General features: G+C 29.8%; 2 protein-coding genes across 2 annotated transcripts in view; one reads left to right on the top strand and one right to left on the bottom strand.

Annotated features, from left to right (window-relative positions):
• LOC135957393 (niacin transporter NiaP) overlaps positions 1 to 21,088 on the top strand; it is a 92,429-nt gene that overhangs the window by 13,706 nt on the left and 57,635 nt on the right. The gene's annotated exons all lie outside the window — the stretch shown is intronic.
• inaF-D lies at positions 61 to 12,294 on the bottom strand. Its single transcript, XM_065509695.1, has 2 exons — positions 11,595 to 12,294; positions 61 to 904 (listed from the first exon to the last, which is right to left on the bottom strand). The coding sequence occupies exons 1-2, from the start codon at positions 11,815 to 11,817 to the stop codon at positions 84 to 86; spliced, it is 1,044 nt and encodes a 347-aa protein (XP_065365767.1). The 5' UTR covers positions 11,818 to 12,294; the 3' UTR covers positions 61 to 83.

Below are 21,088 nucleotides of genomic sequence, written 5' to 3'. Positions count from 1 at the left end.
AATGTTGTCTCACATTCATAGATAAATAGTTTTCAAAAAAATTTCCTTAAACTCAATTCCTTAACATTTATTATTGAATGAATTTATTTCTCAAATATTAATTCACCATTTAAAAATGGATTCAAATATGATTTTGTATCGTAACCGGAAACGGATGGGGCTGTTATGCGTTTTCGCGCCAAAGCTTTGGTACGTTTCTCCATGTGACCATGGCCATTGTGGCCATGATTGTGATGGGGTCTTTTGTCCTCTTTTGAATTCAATATCAACGGTATGGGTATTGAGGTGTACAGCGGTTCTTGTATTATTGATGTGGGTGGATTTAGGGCTGTCTCCTTGTATTTCTCCTGGTTAAATTTCTCCTCGAGATTTTCCTCATCTTCCAATTCCTTGAGTTTCTGGTGATTACGTTGATTCCGTCGATGATGCTGATAGTGTTTGCGATGTGTTTTCCGTTTGCTGCCATACACCGGTGATGTATCCAATATGGGCAATGTTTCTATGGGTCTCAACATTGTAGTTTCCTTCTCAATGCCCAATGGTATACGATCTTGGGGTTCGTTCAGTGTCGGCAGTTCGGATAGTTCTGGCGGCGGTGGAGGTGGTGGTTGTCGGGCTGGATCGAGTAGGAATGTACCGTTGGTTGGTGTCACCGGCTTGTTGATGCGATCTTTGGGATTTGATTGTATTATTGTCGCTGTTGCGAAGATCTCTTGAAATTTATTGCCTGTTGCTGCCAATTGTTGCAGTTGTATGTGTTGTTTTTGTAAAAATTGTTGACGCTGTTGTTGCAGTTGATTTAGTATACGATATTGTTCCAAAATGTGTTTATAGAATTGTTCGGCGGTTACTTCGGATGAATTGATTAAACGTATGGCGATTTTTTCGGGTATCACAATTTTGTCTGAAATAAAAACAATACGATAATTAGAACAATTAATTAATTACATGATGAAATATTTAGAATAGTATTTTTAAAGAGAAATACTCGATTGTCATATAAAAACTGAAAGCATAGAGAAATACACAAAAGCCTAAGCATAGAGAATAGACATAGAGCGGAAACTCTCCTGTCAAAGACCTAACTCAGTTGACAGAAACCTAAGTGGTGAGAATGTATTAGTAGAAAAAACTATGTGAAAAGAAAAACAAACAAACGTTTGAGTTTTTTCTCTATAGTAAAAATACTTATAATTGCACTGTCCAACAAATTGAGACTTTTTGATTGGAACAAAATTCTGAAAGAGCACGTTGAGTTGATCATTTTTGTAAAATAAACGTATAGTCCAGCTGGTCTGAATGACGAGTAAATAATTTTGCAAATTAAGCGTAAAGGGCTTTATTTACAACTATTGTATCTTTGTTGACCCCCACTGAAATTTTCCCGAAAATATTTTCGTAGAAAATGTTATTTCTTAAATCTCCCTTTTAAAAGAACTTTTTTGGATTTTCTCGAAAAAAAGGGTCAAATTGACCCCTACAGAGAGCAGAGATAGAGGGTTAAGATCTTCCACAAAAATAATCCCCATAAAATTCCACAATATAACTCTGACAATAAGAATTCTCTCAGATATGAACTTACAACATTATTTTCAGTTAGTATAATGCTACATCCGATCAAAAAATTAAATCTTTGATCCACTGTAAAAAAAAGACCAGCTGGACTATTCTACAAAAATGATATACTCAACATGCCCTTTCAGAATTATAGGGTTGCTATTCTGTTACAAAAATGCTGTTGGACAGTGTTGTTTAGCATTTTTTCTATTTGAGTTTTTTTGGAGTTTCCGCTCTGTGACTACCAGTAAATACTGTTATATTGATGAACTTAATAAAGGTTCGAATTCAAAGCCTATATTTTGCCTCTTGGGTAAATGAATTGCATCTAATTATCTATTATTTGGTTCTTTCGAACTTTTTTAAAATAATAAACAAATTTCTACTACTTTGTTTATACTGCGTATGAGTAATAATTAAACACTACAAATGTTTCATAATGAATTTATTACTCATACGTCATGTAGATGCTGCATATAATTAATATTAAGTATACGACTCCCTCCCTCGCTTTTATTTTCTGTTGGAATTCTTTATGAATCAACTCAGTTAATATCTAATAAATCAAAATTTTAAATTTCATAAAAACGTTTTGTTACATTCCGAAAGAATTTATAATTAAATTTTATTGTTTCATAAGTAGCTAAACAAAATAAAGCTATTTTTGTCTTAATTAATTGTGTCTATTAAAATTAATTGCGCTAGAAATAATATTGTATGTAATTAAAAAATATGTTTTTCTAAACCTAACAAGCTATTTTAAAATTTTGATTTATTTAAATGTAAATGCGGCATTTACAATAGATGTCATATCTTTTGAACGTGGTTTTTGTTTTTAATAACTTATATATCATTTTGAAGAGTACACATCTTTCATTTATTGTCACTTAGTTATTGAATATTTTAATGTAAAAAACCAACTAGTTTTTTGCTTAGAAAATGTAGAATTTTGTATCAACAAAGCGTCATATGGGGGAAGTTTTGCTTTACATCTTTAATTTGAAAAAAGTGCCGCTTTTTTCAGGCCATCCAAGAAAAATTAAATACCAAGAATTGGAGGCATTATTCCATGAAGATTCTTGTAAAACTCAACAAAAGCTTGCAAAGTAATTGGAATCTACTTGTAAAGCGGCAATTTTATAACATTTGCGAGCAGCAGGATTCTTCTTGAAGTAGGGAAATTTGGTATTGTATAAACTGAAGCCGAAAGACCTTGAAAGACGATTGTGCATGCCCGAAATGATGCTTGAACGTAATTTTTGCACCGCATTATTACTTGCGATGAAGTATGGATCCATTACGATAATCCGAAGCCAAATATTCATGGCGCTAAGGTATGATCTGCTGATATCTGGCCAGACCATGATCAGCTATTGGTTTTAATTGCGTGCGAAAAAAGTGCTACTTATGTTATTTCGTAGTTGAAAAATAAGGTTGCCAGATTATTTCACAAAAAGAACAGAGTACTGCTTTTGCGAAATTATTTCGCAAATATTTCATTTGAAATATTTTATATGTAGTTTCTGAACAGAGTATTTAGCTTAACAACGGCCAATACATTGAATAAAATTATATTGTGCAAATCTTTCAAAATAAAAGGTAAAAATTTTAAAAAAACTTAATTTTTAAGACTTACAGCCAATATTTTATTTTAATTGATGTCATACAACTTAAAGATATGTGATATTTGTATTTTTTTTCGGATTTGAAAGCTTGTAAAAATATGCCCGTTTAAGTTATCGTAGTATAATTTGAAATTTACGTCCTGTTTATACCCTACACCACCATAGTAAGGAGGGTATTATGCGTTTGTGCAGATGTTTGTAACGCCCAAAAATATTATTAAAGTATACCGATCGACTTAGAATCACTTTCTGAGTCGATTAAGCGATGTTCGTCCGTCCGTACGTCTGGTCGGCTGGCTGGCTGTCCATGTAAACCTTGTGCGCAGAGATATTTCGATGAAATTTAATACATATTATTTTTTCGGCTCAAGGACCAAGCCTATTGAAACTGGCTGAAATCGGTCCATTATTTCACCTAGCCCCCATACAAATGTCCTCCCGAAATTGGACTTTATCGGTCATAAATGTTTAATTTATATATGTATCTCCAGAAATTCCGCTCCAAATAAGTTCTATATATACAAAATTCATGTCACCAAATTTTGTTACGATCGGCCTATAATTAGTCATAGCTCCCATATAGACCCGCTTCCGAAAATCACTTTAACGTGCATAAATCGCTTAAAAATGTTGGTAAACACACAAAATTCAACATAGTTAACTTTAATATAGACATAAATCACACGACCTTATACATGATTCATGGTGATCGGTCCATAATTGGTCATAACCCCCATATAAGACCCACTTCCGAAAATCACTCAAAAATATAAATTATTGAAATTTTAAAAGAAACATTTTTTTTGCTCTTTTACTTATTGTAGGGTATTATATGGTCGGGCTTGACCGACCATACTTTCTTACTTGATTTTTTATAAAAATGACAAATTTCTAAAAGAACAAATTGTCAAAGACGACCCAATATATACCAAAGCCTCAAAAATTCATGCACTTGAAAATTTTTTTGGAATTTGACTTGAATGCAAATGTAATTATGCTTTAAGCTTGAAAAATTAAATATTTAAAAAAACAACAAATTTATTTTTCCTTTTTTAATAGAGAATGCTATTGAAATAAAGTGTAATACAACTGTAATTCAATTGCTTGACTATAATTAGGCTTGAATTACACTTGCTTTCAACTTCAATTCTAGTAAAAATGCTTATTGGGTAAGGCCTTTTATATTTATGATAAAATGCCTGGACCACTCTCATCTATTTTGAATATAGGCCATATGTCATCAGAAGATCGTCATTGGATATCAAAATCATAGTTTTTTGAGATAAAGGCAAAAATTAAGAAATTATAAGAGGACCTGTTAATCGTTTGATCTGTTAATCAACGGATTAGTCAAAATTATTGGTCGGACCTTGTGATTTTGTTGATATTGTATATATTGTTAAGTTTTTACCTTTTAAAAACGGTGGTTTATTTTCTTCGAATAAAACTAATTCGTTTGATTGCAAATAAAAGCAGTTTAGTAGCTTATTTATATACACAGTGCCACCTTCCAACAGTTTCATGAAGTATTTAACAGACAAAATTAGAATGTTATATTTCTACAGCTTTTAGCAGCTTCAATGTTAATGTTAGCAGCTTTAACACTTAATGTTGCCCTACTTACACACAATGCTAATAACTGCGTACATATCAACATTGTTGACACTTATCAATATTGAGATTTGTTATTGAAATTCCCTCAACTCCCAAAAAACCTTTAAAAAATTCCTAAAATGTTTGGCAATATTTATGATAATAAAAGTCGAGCAAAAAATTCCATTTGCAAAATAACACAGAACATATTGGTTCATACAAAACAAGCTTCAATTATGTGATTAAATCTTGACTTAAATTTGAAATTTGCATCAGAAATTGGTATAGTTCTCGCAGTAACAAAACCTTTTTTTAATTTTTAAATGATGAAAAATATATTTTTTATAAGGCTACGGAATCGACTTTCCGTAGCCTTATACATGATTCATACGATTGAGAAAATCGGCCCATAATTGGCTGAGTTATAAAAAAGCAGGACAACCTCGATATTTTAACTATTTTTGATCTATATCTGGATTACTAAGTCATTAAAATAGCCAATACGGATATCGAATGCTAGATATTTCAAAAACTTTTTTCGAAATATGTATGTAGTATCACAACTTAAATCAAACTTCATTTAGTTTGAGAAAATATATTAAATAAATCAAAAATTTCTTATCACTCATACGTCCCTCAGCTCAATTTGCATTTAAACTAAATATATATAACAAGTATACGTCTCTTCGTTTAATACTCAATTCAATATTAATTATACGCTTAGTTGCATTTAAACAAATTACTAAATGAGTATAAAATATATACTTCACTACACTATCATATACTGCTACTGTTTACTACAGTTTTATGAATTTAACCCATAAAATCATTCAGGTGAAATCAAATAAACTTTCATATGGTTTCTGTTTCTGTTCTTGTTTTGCAGGTTGTTTTTTTTTTGTTTTTTCATTACACCAGCATTATTTTTATTACTTTAACAATTTCATAATAAATGAAATGCAACACGCACACACTTACACTTACACTTACACTCACTCATACTCACACTCATACAAACTAAAACCATGACCTACAAATAATATAACAAAAACAACATGCAAACCTCAACACCTGTAAAAAACTGTGAAATACACACACACACATACTAACAACAATTTTTTTAGAAGGAAATAAAAACAAAAAAAAAGAAATGTTTTTTGCTTTTAGCACTACTCATATACTGGTACTACCTAGACAAAATCAAGCTCCTCAACAAAATTTTTATGGAAAAATGAAAAAAGAAAAAAAAAATATTATGATGATTAACCTTGTGGTTGGAAAAGTATAATAACAACAACAAGACCAGAATTTGTACCTTGAAAAGTAATAAACTACTGAATTAAGGCTTTTTGACGATAACAACAAAAACATGAAGAGAAACCAACAGCAAAAACCAAAACCTAAAAAGATTGAAGAATTTAGACAAAATTTTTGTTAAAAATCTAGAACAGCTTAACTTTACTTAACATACATACAAACATATTTTGTTATTGTTGTTTTAGCAACGACAGCAAAAACTATTTAGGGGTTTCATTTTAATAAAACAAACGCAAACAAAACAATAACAACAAAAAAATTATAGGATTTTTGACCTGTATTTAACAGAATAAACAACAAAAAAACAAAGTAATCATTTCTTGAAAACCTTTCTAGACTAACTATTGTTGCAATAGGAGTATGAACTACATATACATCTACTCGTAATACCACACTCTCTCTCTCTCTCTCTCTTGCCCTCTCTATCGCTTTAATTTTCCAACAATGCACAAATCCATGATGTGCATGTGTATGTATACTTTCGCAAACAGTGTGAACACGAAGAAAAACAAAAACAGATTGAGTACGACAATCCATTGACCTACATTTACAGTAAAAAAGCAGCAACAGCAACAAAAATTTAAATGCAAAAGCAAGAAAAACAAAAGCAGCAACAGCAACAAACATTGTAAACCTTAGAAAATAACGGTACTGAAAAACGGCGATTTTCAGTACCGTTGGCTTCTTTCTAGTCGTTGTCGTCGTCGTTTTCTAACTCAACAGCGGCAGAGGAAACGGAAATAACTGAATGGTTTAAATTTGTAATGAAAAAAGTGTGTGTTTTGTTAAATATGGCTGAGGAAATACAGAAATCGGCTTAATGTAATAAAGTATTTAATTTAGTACATTGTTAATGGTTTTTAATATAAAAACAAGTAGTACGTACAACTTTACCAGAGTGTATTTAGGAAATTTGTAATTTTAGGAAATGAAATCAGCATAAATAGGTTGAATGTTGAAGATATTTTTCATTTGCTACAAACTTATTTACTTACTTAGTTATTTTAATGAAGTTTTTGATTATTATGCTAAATGAGTTTTCACTACTTAAGAGAAACATAGAATATATCATTCAAATAGCTAATTACGTAATTTTTTAATTTTATTTAGATAATTTTTAAGTCATAAAATACTATATTAAGGACATCATACGAGGATAACTATTTATATTGTGAGCCTTCCCAATAATTAGTTTACTGGAATTCAAGTTGAAAGTAAGTGCAATTCAAGCCTTGAGGTCAAGCAATTGCATTACAGTTGTATTCAACTTTATTTCAATAGCATTCTCCAGTAAAAAGGAAACATAAATTCAAGCCATATGGTTTTTGTTTGAAAAATATTTAAATTTTCAAATATTTTTAAAGTTTAAAACATAATTGCATTTGCATTCAAGTCAAATTCCAACAAAATGTTCAAGTGCTTGAATTTTTGGCAATTATTAGGTTATAACAAATGAATCTTTAATTTTGGTAAAAACAAATAAGAATGTATAGTCGGCTAAGACCGACCATATAATACACCGAGTATATGAGCAAAAACAATTTTCTTTCATCAATTTTGCGAATGGGAACAATGTCAGCCGTTCGACATTTTTTGTGTAGGCTTATATATGGGAGCTGTAAAATATAGGTGCCATAATTACTGTATATCAATCATTCAATGAAAGATTTATAAAGAAATTCCATTTTGTGACAGAGGCTTTATACAAATTTGACACACAATGAAGCCATTTTGACATTTCCATTTCCATTTTTAATTTTTCTAATTTTGAAAATTCACGATTTTCAATTTATGAAACTGACAAAATTCTACAATGTTTGTAAGTTTATGTATTCAAATCCAGATATCAATATTTGTAAAAGATTTCGTCAAGTTAAAGTTATTTTCCGGAAGTAGGCCTTATGTGAGAGCTGTGACTGATTATTAACCAATCGTCATAAAATTCTTCTTTTATATATAATTTATTTGTGTTGAATTTTATTTTGATATAATTTGTAAGACATTTATGATCGTTAAATTGATTTTCGGAATTGAGCCATCTACAGGAGCTACGACTATTTATGGATCTTTCGTCATAATATTAGGTAACACGGCCGATGTACATATGGAACTTTATTGACTAGAACTTTATTTCGATTAAAATACTTTTAAGCTATTTTGCTAAATTGATTTTCGGAAGTGGGTTTTATAATGGTGTATTCAGGATAATATTGTTACCCCCTTTTTAATGTTTTTTTTTGCTCTTTTTTAAAAGAAGGTCAAAAAGACCCACGCCTTGAGGATTTAGAGGGTTAATATATTCTACAAAAATGATGAATGAACACATTTTATACCTAAAATGTAAGGATCACATGGTTTCTTATGACGATTAACAATAAGAATGTGGCAGAGTTGGAAAACTTAAACCTCCCTCAAATGATATTCATGTGTCTTTTTTTTTGTATCCTCTATCAAAAGTTATTGGTCGGACCTTGTAATTTTGGGAAAAAATTGATTTTGTTGTATAATGTTATAGACCGATCTTCATAAAATTATGTGTTATGATTTTTGTATATATTGTTACATTTTTACCTTTTAAAAACGGTGGTTTATTTCCTATGAATAAAACTAATTCGTTTGATTGCAAATAGAAGCAGTTTAGTAGCTTATTTATATACACAGCGTCATCTTCCAGCAGATTCATGAATTATTTAACGGACAAAATTAGAATGTTCTATATCAAGAGCTTTTAGCTTTAGCTTCAATGTTAATGTTAGCAGCTTTAACATTTAATGTTGCCATAATTACAAACAATGCTAATAACTGCGTGTTATCAACATTGTTGATAAGTGGAAGATGGAAATGTTTATAAACATGATGAATGTTGCAAGCAGTCGTTACAGACCTAGTAAATTATATATATCGTTAAATCGACTCAGAATGTGATTCTAAGTCGATACGTATATTTGTTGGGTCATACAAAACAAACTTCAATTGTTTGATTAAATTTTGGCTTAAATTTTAATTTTACATTAAAAATTGGACTTATCTGGTCCTCGCAGTAACAAAAGCATTTTTAATTATTTAAAAATAAAGAAAAATAAATTTTTTTAAATGTACATAAAATGTTTAACAATTATTTTGATATCCTTCATCATTAGTGGCAAGGGTAGATATAAGTTTGCCATTCCATTTGTAATTTCTTCAAACTTCATTTGCCACCCCACAAAGTGCATATATATTCTGAATCGTTGTATATAGAGGAGTTAATATAGCCATGTCAGTCTGTCCGCCTGTATGTTGATTCCGAAGCCCCCAAATAACTTATATAAACCTGGTTCGGTTGAGAAAATCGGCCCACAAATGACTGAGATATAAGTGACAAATTTGGTTTTTTAACTATTTTTGATCTATATCTGGATTACTAAGTCATTAATATAGACAATATGTATATCGAATACCAGATATTTCAAAAACTTTTGCTACGGCTTATATAAGGCCATAGTAAGTCGGACCTACAATGGGTAAAAATCGGGAAAAATATTTTTGAACCAGCATTTTTTTAAAAATTTTTTCACTAAAAATTTAAAAATAAAATTTTTCAAAGAAATTAAAAAAAATTTTGAACTAATTTTTTTAAGCCTCCCTTAGTCGCAATGTTTTTCAATTGAGACTAGTGTATGTATCAAATTGAAAATAATCTCTTCACTTTTTATTTCGTAAACATAAAAACAATATTGAATTTAAAGTATTTAAAAGAGTAATACAAATAAAATTGCAGTAAAAATATATTTTTATCAAAAAATAGGGGACCTAAAAAAATTTACAATAAAAAATGTTTGCTTGTATCAACTAGATCAGTTGCGACTAAATTTTAATGATGATATCTCGTAAACTATCTAAAATGGATCAAAAACACTATGGACTTGTAACACCGCAGCCGGATACTATAAAAGGTTCAAGTTCAAAAATAAAACTCGACTATACCTTTGGAAAATGGGATCGTTTTTAATTTTATGTGGCATTGAGACTACGCCCCCCGATATTCTATAAGATCCTAATGTAAAACTTTATTTCTACTATACATCTTTTATAGTCATGAGTTTTATTAAAATTAGAATATCTTTTTAGAAATTACAGATTTATTTCCACCCATGGGGCACTCTATCGGCAATACAAAAAATCTTTACTAAACGAAACTGATTTTTTAAATACTCCGGAGAGAAGGATAGATATATTTTACAGTAGTGACTATATACAAAAAGTTTGGTTGCTTCAACCGAAATTCTTCTTCATCAACAGACTTTCTGTTGATAGAACCGATAAATTCTATGTGTGCAACCGAATCATTCGATTGGCAACAATATCGGTTGCTATCACGATTCTGTTTTCTCTGTGTAGAAAATAACATTTTGAATTTGGAATTATTAAATTTTTGTTGGGAGTTTTCACATTTGTTTGGACATTCAATTTTATTTTATAATTGTTCCAAATATTGTAATTTCATTTTTAAATAATGGCTATTATTTAATTTTTGCGAGGAATTGTTATTTGAAATTATCACATTAGAAATTCTGAATTTTTTTATTCGTATTAAAAAATGTAAATTTCAAGATGACATTGATGAATATTTGATACAGACATATACATATGGGACGTTGTTTGCACTTGCAAAATTCAAGTAAGATCAACTAAATATTTTATTTATTTGTGAAATATTTGCACAATGCGAAGAACGTACCCTGAGAAAACTTTTAATTTCAATGGGAATTAAATGTCCTGTATAAATTAATATAACTATTTTGTATAATATCAGATATTGGGCAGTAAATTTTGATTTGATTCTTGCTGAAAAAAGAATTCCAACAATTTCAAAATATATCATGTGCCAAGTAGTACAAATACTCAAGAATCTTTAATTTAAATAAACTATTACACAAATACTATTGTACTTTCTTAAACATACAAAAAAAAAAAAAAAAATTGCATACAAATTTGCACTTTTGCTCGACACTTTTAAATTTTGCATTTCTTTTACCGTTTTGCATTAAACAATGCAAAAACACCACAACAAATATGAGGTTAATAATAGACAAAATAGACAATAATTGTTGTTTTCTTGTTGTTGTGGGTGATGTTGAATCAGTCAGTCATTTGGTTTAGTGTTTAATTATTGTATTTCGGAAGGAGGAGGATGAGAAGGCTGATGATTATGAGGCATGAAAGAGTAAAGGAAATGAATGAAAGTTTTCCTGTTTTTTTATTATCGTTCAAAGGAAAGAGAAGCAATAAAATAATTTGTGTGTTATTAAGTGTTTTGTTGTTGGGACTTTATTGTCAATATTGTTTAGGAGTAATTTAACCCAGATTCAGTTGTGATTTATAGTATTTTTATGCAACTGCTTTGTTTTTTATTATTTTTTAATGATGTGAATTGTCGATGATGATGATGATGAATAAATAGTTTATAACTTTAATTATGTATAGAGTTGAGTGATTGTGTGAGTGAGTGAGAAATCTTACCACAATTATTGTTTTTTGTAACAAATGGGCGTATCGTTGGATCCCATATGAATATATAATATAGTGACAGCATAATGGCTGCCAGAGACACACATAGAACATAAACAGCTACCGTTAAAATGCGAATGACCTTACGATTGCCCTGTGGCTGATAGCAGCGACTGATAGTTTCCGTAGGCGGTAATTTAACTTTTTCCTCTAACGAACCCACTTTGGAATTCATGTTTCACGTTTGTCTTTGATTAATTGAAAACTTATTAATAGATTTTGGTAGTTTTGACAAGTAGCAGAGTTTAATTTTATATTATAGTTTTTTGTTTGTTGGGTTTTTATTTCATTTTCTTTGTTTAGGATATAAATGCAATTGTTTACAAATTATTATTCAGCTTTATAGTATTTTTTTTTTAATTTTAAAATTTATTGTCGTTTGTTTTTTTTTATGTTCTTAAGTATTTATTTTTATAAAATTTTAATTTTATCACTTGTTTAATTGTTATTTTTCGTTTATTTTGTTGTTGTTTTTTTTTTAATTTTATAATTTGAATTTGAAAAAATGTGTTTGTTTAAAAATAAAACCGTTAAAATTTGTTTTCCTTTCTATTCAAATGTTTTCGACCGTCTCTCTGTGCAACTGCATTTGTAATGAATTAAGTTTTTGGTATTTTCAACGTTTTTAACAAGTCTCCGTCCATCCATTCATCCAACAACCATCCGTCTGTTGGTCGGAATCAGTGCGAATAAGTTTCGTTGTTGTGATTCTCTCCAATTCTCTTTAATACTCTCTTTTGTTAAAGCGAAAAAAAGGAATCGTTTGCTCTCGTTTTTCTTCACAACTCTTTGTTGTTGTTTTGTGTGAGTTCGTGTGTGTTTGTGTTAGTTTGTTTGTTTGCGAATTGCCAAACACCGTTTGTTGATGGCGTTGCCACTAGCCTAGATAATGGATTGTGATTTTTAGTTTGTAGGGGGAGTGATTTTTGAATGGAATAGATAATTTTCGTAATTGAAAACACATTTTTGTTATTTTTTGTGTTTTCAATTACTAAAATTATCTATTCAACAATTTTTGTATTTAAAATTCAACCAACAACGAAAATTGTATACTCAATTGTCAAAATTATCAAATTCAAAACTCAAAATTCAATAGAAAATATCAGAAAATTTTGTTTTTGAGCACATGAAAACTAGATTCAATTATGAAATAATTGAAACCAGTTCAATATGTGATAAATGTTTGAATTGAAATATAGATTTTTCTGTGTAGGGTTCACATTTCCTTAGGGGCTTGGAAAATTCTTTGGAAATAAATAGGGAACATATCAATGTTTTCAAAGCTGCTTTCCGTTTTCTGATTCCAGCTTTGGGATTGGTGGACCAAAGTTGAAATTTTGATAAAATATTGGTCAAATTCCGAAGGGCGTAGGGGCAGCATATTAAAAAAATAGGACTTGTTTTTTATAACAAAATATTCTCCATAAAGATACTTTACAAAAAAACATAAAATTGTTATATGTTCTTAAAGAAAGTTTTTTTTTATACCCTTCACCTTCGTGGGAAGGGTAGTTTGTCCTTCCGTTTGTAATTTCCACAATATAATTTTCGACCCTATAAAGTATATATGTATATTCTGGATCAGGGATGTTAAAGTTGGTACAATTGTACTTTTTTTGGTACATTTTTACCTTCTAAAGTACCGTGGTACTACCGCGTCACATTTGGTACAATTTAAAATATTTTATATAAACAACTTTTACAAAAACCACAAGCAATTTGTAAACATAATATCAATATTGATATTGTTAAAGAAATTAAAGAAAATTACAAACAATTTTATATAAAATTTTGAGTTTTGAGGACTAAAGTCAACCTTAATAACGAAGTGTTAATTGGTTCCATAAATTTACTCCAGGATATGTTATTTCAAGTAGTATTGTACATCTACTAGTAAAAATGTTCCCGAATGGGAATTGCAAATTTTGTTTCAATCAATAGCACAGGTCAACAGCAAAAAAGTCGTGAATAACCACTTTATAGATTTTATGCACCTAAGTACAAAAAAATAGCTAATTTTTTTGTTTTAAAAAATTCATGAAAAATCGAAACTTTGAGTGGAAATTTTACATTTGTTTTGTTATTATTTTCACGTAAAAAATATGTATATTTATGTTTCAATTTGGTATTATAACTCCGAAAGTACTGAGCCGATTGAAACGAAATATATACATACATATGTATGTTAAAATTTGTACATAGATAGCATGGGGAAAATTATTTCAAAATTCAATCAATCGAAAGAAGAACATTAACTGCTCAATTTTATGTATATCAAACAAAAAACTAAAATTTTGCGAATATGGGCGAATTCACTTAATTGTGAATAAATTCGAAAAGAATGGTTTTTATGATATTTCTCATGTTATTTCTATTATACGTGGCTTTCTGATAAAGCATTAAACCTGAACAATTTCTGCCGTTTCGATTTTTCATGAGTTTTTGAATACAAAAATATTAGCTATTTTCACGCAAAAAATATATTTTTGTTTCAGTTTGTTATTATAAATCCGAAACTACTTAGCCGATTAAACGGAATATAGGTTATGTATATTTAAATTTTTTTAAGTTTATTTTAATAATATCGGAGTAACCGTTTTTGAGTTATCATTACTTATGTGGAGAAAAGTATAAAAAGCTCAATTTTACTTAAACATTTTTTTTAAAAAAATCCTCTACATAGAATTTAAAATTTGGACCATATTTGTACTACTGGACCACAATACATCAAAATTTTGTAGTGGTTTAAAAAGCCTCTAAATTTTTCCCGATTTTGTTGCCTTGTGTATTCAATTTAGAGCTTAGAGCTGAATTCAGTAAAAAATTAAAACATTTGTAGTTTTTGGTCGGTAGTAGCTAATTTAATCTATGTTAATGTTAAGTTTTGTTTTTTGTGTACAATTGAATTTTTATGTACTTTTTTGATGTTTTAATAAACTAAAAAAAATGGTACCGCGAAGGTCCAAAAAGTACAATTTTTTTTGGAGGGTGGTACAAAATTGAAAACTTCATTAACATCCCTGTTCTGGATCCTTACAGATAGCGGAGTCGATTAAGCCATATCCGTCTGTCTGTCTATTGAAATCAATTTTCTGAAGACCCCAGATATCTTCGGGATCCAAATCTTCAATAATTCTGTCAGACATGCCGAATTTTATTTTCACAAAAAATAAAAAAAACAAAAAAAAATTTTTGAAATTTAAAAAAAGAATTTTAAATTTAGAAAAAAAAAAATTTTTCCTAAAAAGAAAAAAAACAACTTTGAAAAAAAAAAAATAAATTTTGTTTACCTAAAAATATTTAAAATTTTTATTTTGAAGTATTATTTGCTGAAGGATATATACGATTCGGCACAGCCGAATATTGCTCTCTACTTCTTTAATAATAAAAGAGTCAACTTTTTCGCCCAAAAAACAAATTGAAAATCGTTTTTTTTTGGACCCATAATTGATTTTGCTCTGAAATCGGTTATATGAGCACGGTTATAATAGAGTTTGATCAACTGAAACTTTCCTACATGAGCTAGTTTGTATTTTAAAATTCAATGTTGTTGTAGCTTTCGTGAATATCGGGTGCTGTTCAGCAACATCACTCCAGGCGAGTCTTGGTGGTTTCTGGCATCTTCTCAGAATGGTGTCCTCTCACCACTCGTATGCTAAAATCCGTGAAGCTTCATGACTGTAAAGTTGTAGCATATGAGTTCCCATCCCATCATACCGGAACTCTTTCTCTTCATGTAAAAGTACAAGATAATTGATTGATAATAAGCTTTGCCTTAATATTTTGTTGAACTTCCAAATTAAATTGGTGAATGGATGAAATAGGCGACAACAGTGGGGGAAGTGGAAACGGATATTCCGATTTTAATAAAATTGTCTATGGCTATAGAGAATGTGTAGCTGAGTTTAAGTTATGGACTTTAAACACTAAGTGGGGGCCTTGAGTCTCCCAAAGTGGGGTATCTTGGGTATATGTCAGGGTAAGATTAATTTAAAAGAATAATCCTTTTTTAATTTTGTTTCATAAAAATTTTTTTTTATCAATTTTAGTTTAAACAAGAATATTAATAGGTTAAAGTTAGGTCTGGAGAATAGGAGGAGTGGGAATTTAAGCAGCTAAAAACTTCAATGCTATATCGTCTGGTCTTTTGGGTATACAATTGCAATCCCACATTTTCGTCTCTCCGGCACCACTCTCTATTACTTGTATGTCTAGAATACAGTGTGTGTGTGTGTTTGTAAATTTTGTTTTTGTATTTGATTTCAATACAATATTTCATTTTCATTTTGAGGCAAATACTCCCATTATTAGTTCTCTGACATTCCTTCCTTTTGTTGTTTTTGTTTTGTTCGAGTATTTAGACGTTTTTGCCTTGAGGGGCCACTAGTTACTCATAACAAGTTGTAGGTGGTTACACTACGTAGTAGCAACGATATTTTGTTTTTATTATTTTGATTTAGAATGAAACTGTGGGGGGAGAGGGCACAGCTCCCCTTGTGCAATTCGCTGGTCATAGTGATGAAGATTATGTTGATGCCAATCTATAAATTTTCTTTCTCTCTTATTGTTTATTTTCCCCTAAAGTTAGAGTATCAAATAATTGTATTTGTTTTTTACGTCGGAGTCTGTTAGAGTGTCTGTTATCCGTAATATTAAATGCAACACATCTGTTTCTTTTGTTTTTTTGTGTTTAGGGATAGGGGGAGGGGAGGTGTAAATTGCTTTTAATGTTTTTTTTGTTTAAATTTCACTAAATAAACAATAATTTTGAAAACAATGTTTGTTTAAATTAAAAGTGTTTTTTGTTTGGTGTTTCAATCTCTCTCAAATTCATTTGAAATTTTACTAACAAAAAAAAACTGTTAAATTTGTTTTTTTTTTTTTTTTGTTCGATATTGAAAATTAATTTTCTTTGACGGGTTTCATTCAATTTTATTTCGTTTCAAATTGTAGTTCATGTTTTTTTTTTGTTGTGTTGCCATGTTTTTATTATAAACATTTGGAGGCTGGCTGGGACAACGTAAACATTTCCTTTTAATATAAATATTTTGAATAATTCTTTTTTGTTCATTTCGTTTGATTGACCGTTGAAATATTTAAAATGTTTTTTTTACATTGCGCGTGGTTGTGTGCTGTTTGATTTTGTCAAAATAAAAAAAAATACTTTTTATTTATTGCTAAAACTTTTTGTGGGTATAATTTTTGTGAAATTTATTTAGTGTGTAGGGGGTTTCAAAGTGTTTTTAAGAATTTTTTTAATTAGAATTTAAGAAGAAAATAAATAAATATTAATTGCAAAAAATCTTTAGCTGAGAATGGTTATTAGTAATCAAAGACAAAAGGCAATTAAATAATAAACATGAAATGTTTCCCTCTTCAAAATCACTTTATGATGGCAATAGAATGTTAATTAATTTTTAATTGATAAATACATGCAACAATACATATATGAAATGAAAAGTATGTATCTTCCAAACTACTGGCTTAGATTAGAAAACAATTTAAATTAATATTTTGAAGGAAGAAGCTAAGCTTTCAGATCAGTTTACTTATAACTATTCCGATGGAATACAATGTGAGTTACAGGGTGTCAAAATGTGTCAACACTTTGTATTATGTATTTTTTTTGACATGACCCATTAACATAGCTTGGTAGTAGCTTAAATGTATATTACTTTCATAAATTTTAGTCTAGCTATCCAAACTGAAATCCAAGCTAATTGAAACTTGCTCTCTTTATGTGAAAGTGCAAGATATTTGACTTTCGATTCATCGCTTTTACCACCACCAAGCTCAATCTTGTCAACTTTTGCAAAAAAGTGATAATTTTCTTAGGCTCATATCTTGCAAACAGTTCGGAATTTTGATTTACTCTCTGAGGCAAAGTCCTTGTCATAAAGAACAAAAATTGTGAACATATAAAATCAAAAAAACTTCATCTTCATGATCAAAATCGCCTTAAAAAATTCGATTTTTTTGCCTTTTTTCCAATGTTCAGGTCCATAAGTATCAAACCGTTCAAAATTCAAGGAAACAATACAATACAAAAATGTACCTAAGATCTCAATAAACATCTTTCTAGAACGTATGAACTAGGAATGATTCTTAACACCGTTTAGGTAGGTCAATATAAGTTAGTAAGAAAAAACTAAAGGAATTAAGTGTTTTGGGACATAAACTACTAAATTATTATAAACTAAAGCATACTTTTAGGCAGTTAAAAAAAGTTATTTCTAAATTTATTTCGAATTTTTTAAAGTTTTTTGCGATTTTAATCTTGAAGATGAAGTTTTTTTGTTTTTATATGTTCACAAGTTTTGTTCTTTATGACAAGGTAAATCAAAGTAAATCAAAATAGGAAAAATATTCCGAACTGTTTTCAAGATATGAGCCTCAGAAAATTATCACTTTTTTGCAAAAATGACACCAAGGCCCCAAATCTTTGGGACGCATAAAAACAGTGCATAACTTTGGGCAAAACTGGGAGACACGTGTCTTTTTTTTTGGTCTTTTATCACGCTGTGGTGTCCTTATATGGTTATTGTGTAATTTATGTTTTCTACATATACATTAGTATTGTTTAAATTTTTATAATAATACCTTTCAATGTCGGTTCACTGAAAACGGGGTTTTTTAAAAACGGCCAAATTGGTTTTAACAGTAAACAAAATTTTTAAAAATTAAAAAAAAAAACTTTTTTGGCATACATTTTTTCACTAAAAAATTAAAACCGAACAAATTTGAGTTTAAAATTAAAAAAAAAATATTTTTAAAAATTTTTTTAATTTTTATTTTAAAATATAATTTCGTGAAGGGAATAAAAGATTCGACACAGACGAATATAGCTCTCTTACTTGTTTCTATATAAAATTGTCTTTAAAACACTCTTAAAAAAAAATTAAAATAAAAACAAGTAAGTAATACCTAATAAAAAGATCAAAAACATTTTTTTTTAAATTTCAATAATTTATATTTTTGAGTGATTTTCGGAAGGGGGCCTTATATGGGAGCTATGACCAATTATGGACCGATCACCATGAAATTAGGTTGTGTGATTTACATCTATATGAAAGTTAACTATGTTGAATTTTGTGTGTATACCAACATTTTTAAGAGATTTATGCACGTTAAAGTGATTTTCGGAAGCGGGTCTATATGGGAGCTATGACTAATTATGGACCGATCGTAACAAACTTTGGTGACATGAATTTTGCATATATATAAAACTTATTTGGAGCGGAATTTGTGAAGATACCTATATAAATTAAACATTTATGACCGATAAAGTCCAATTTCGGAAGGACATTTGTACGGGGGCTAGGTGAAATAATGGACCGATTTTAGCCAGTTTCAATAGTCTTGGTCCTTGGGCCGAAAAAATAATATGTACCAAATTTGATCGAAATATCTTCAAAATAGCGACCTGTACTCTGCGCACAAGGTTTACATGGACAGCCAGAAGAATCAGAAAGTGATTCTAAGTCGATCGGTATACTTTAAGGTGGGTGTTAGACTAATATTTTTGGGCGTTACAAACATTTGCACAAACGCTTTATACCCTCCCCACTATGGTGGGGGATATGTGAGTTAGATGACTAAAGTACTACGATCTACAATAAAACATTTCTTTCAAAATAACTTAAAATTTTGATGGTGTTTCAAAATCCTTGAAAACGGTTTTTGTATTTTATCGTATTATATTACAACACCCACTCAAGTTCCGACAAAAAAGTTTTATTTTGTAGCAGTGTGTTATAAAAACAATTATGAATATTCAAGTCATTTTCTGAGGGGGACTAGGGACAAATGTTGTCCGATTTTCGCCATACTTTACAGTATAATTTCAAAGTACTTAGAACAACAATATCAACAGAGAGTATCTGTGGAAAATTTCAGCTGGCTCCTTTCCTTTGGACCCAGAATATATATACGTTTGTGGGTCTGTGATGAATATTTCGATGTCTTATAAACGGAATGACAAAAACAATATATGTACAGAGAGCCTCAAAAGTGAGTAACCACAAATTATTTGATTTTTTTTAAGATAATGAAAATATTAAAAAATCTATCCATCGATTACAATTTAAAAGTTTCGGTTTGTTGGAGATTGGGCAAAATAATAGATTCGGTTCTGAAAAAATAAGATTTGAGTCGAACTATAATGATTTTCGTGATCTTAAAAATATCAAAAAATTCCCTGGTGTTTACTCACTTTTGAGGCAGAGATATATGCCATCGTTACAGCCTCGAGAAGAATCCGGAAACTGAATCTCGTAAATTCGACTATACATATCTACTTGGACAGCCTTAAATCAATCAAGGCTCTTAACTCCAACTCTATTAGGTCGAAATATCTTATTGAATGCGTGAAAGTCTCTTAAAAGAACTGATTTTTACAAATTTTCAAATTAATATATTTATCTAACTAGAGCACCCTTACGGCAAAGTTTTGCAAAAAATCATAAACGATGACTTCAAAAAATATAATTGTTTAGCAAAATGGCAATAGATGACAATAAACTATGTTTTAAAGACTATAGAAAATGTGGTTAGTAAACTAACCACCCAACCGCAAAGAGTTAATGTGGGTTCCAGGACATGAGGGCATCCAGGATCGTGCGCAAAAGGATATTCACACTCCCTTTATCGAATTTGATAGATGAATAGGCTTTGAGAGAGACGGAACTCTGGTAGTCAAATATCATCACTTGTAGAATATTCAGAATGCTCTGACCCTCTCTGACAAAGGATAGGACCAGGAATCTTTTGTTTCTTGATAGGAATTCGATTAGGCCTTTTACGGGTATAATTACTGGACACTATATGATTTTACACATGTCGGAATGCTTGGGTTGCCCATGTTATAGCTATTGTAGAAGTTGTTTAGATGAAGAGGAGGAAGAATCAGTACAGCACCTTCTATGTGACTGTCCGGTCTTACAAGAGCGTAGACTGCTACATCTTGGTAGAGCTCTTTATCATGATCTGGACTGTCTCAGAGATGTGTCACTAGTAGATATTATCAGATTTATTAGAAGTACCGGTTGGTTCTCAACTACCGTACTTAGCCTTTATCAAAACTATTAGTTTCATTCAGTGAAAAGAAAATACTATTTTTGTGTAAGCTTGTGTAATTTGTCTCTTAGCAAGGCAATCAAATAGTTTTCTGTCCAGTGAAGTCCCTATAGAAAAAAAGGTGTCAAATATTTGTACTTACTTATATATTGTAAATACATATGTATTTATGAATTAAAACATCGCTACAAAAAAAAACCCATAAGCTGTTTAAATGTAAATCAAAGTATTTTCTTTTTTTTCCAAATTAAATATTTGCACACAATTTATATTTTTTTTTAAAGTCCACAAAAAGGAAACGCACAAAAAGTAACAACCGAACAAAAAAACCAAACTGCAACACAGTGTAAACGTTCAATCAACTTTGGGGG

Source organism: Calliphora vicina, chromosome 4 (assembly GCF_958450345.1).
Source record: "Calliphora vicina chromosome 4, idCalVici1.1, whole genome shotgun sequence".
Taxonomy (NCBI): Eukaryota; Metazoa; Arthropoda; class Insecta; order Diptera; family Calliphoridae; genus Calliphora; species Calliphora vicina.
The sequence above is the reverse complement of the archived record's forward strand: the minus strand, read 5'-3'. Positions and strand labels throughout refer to the sequence as shown.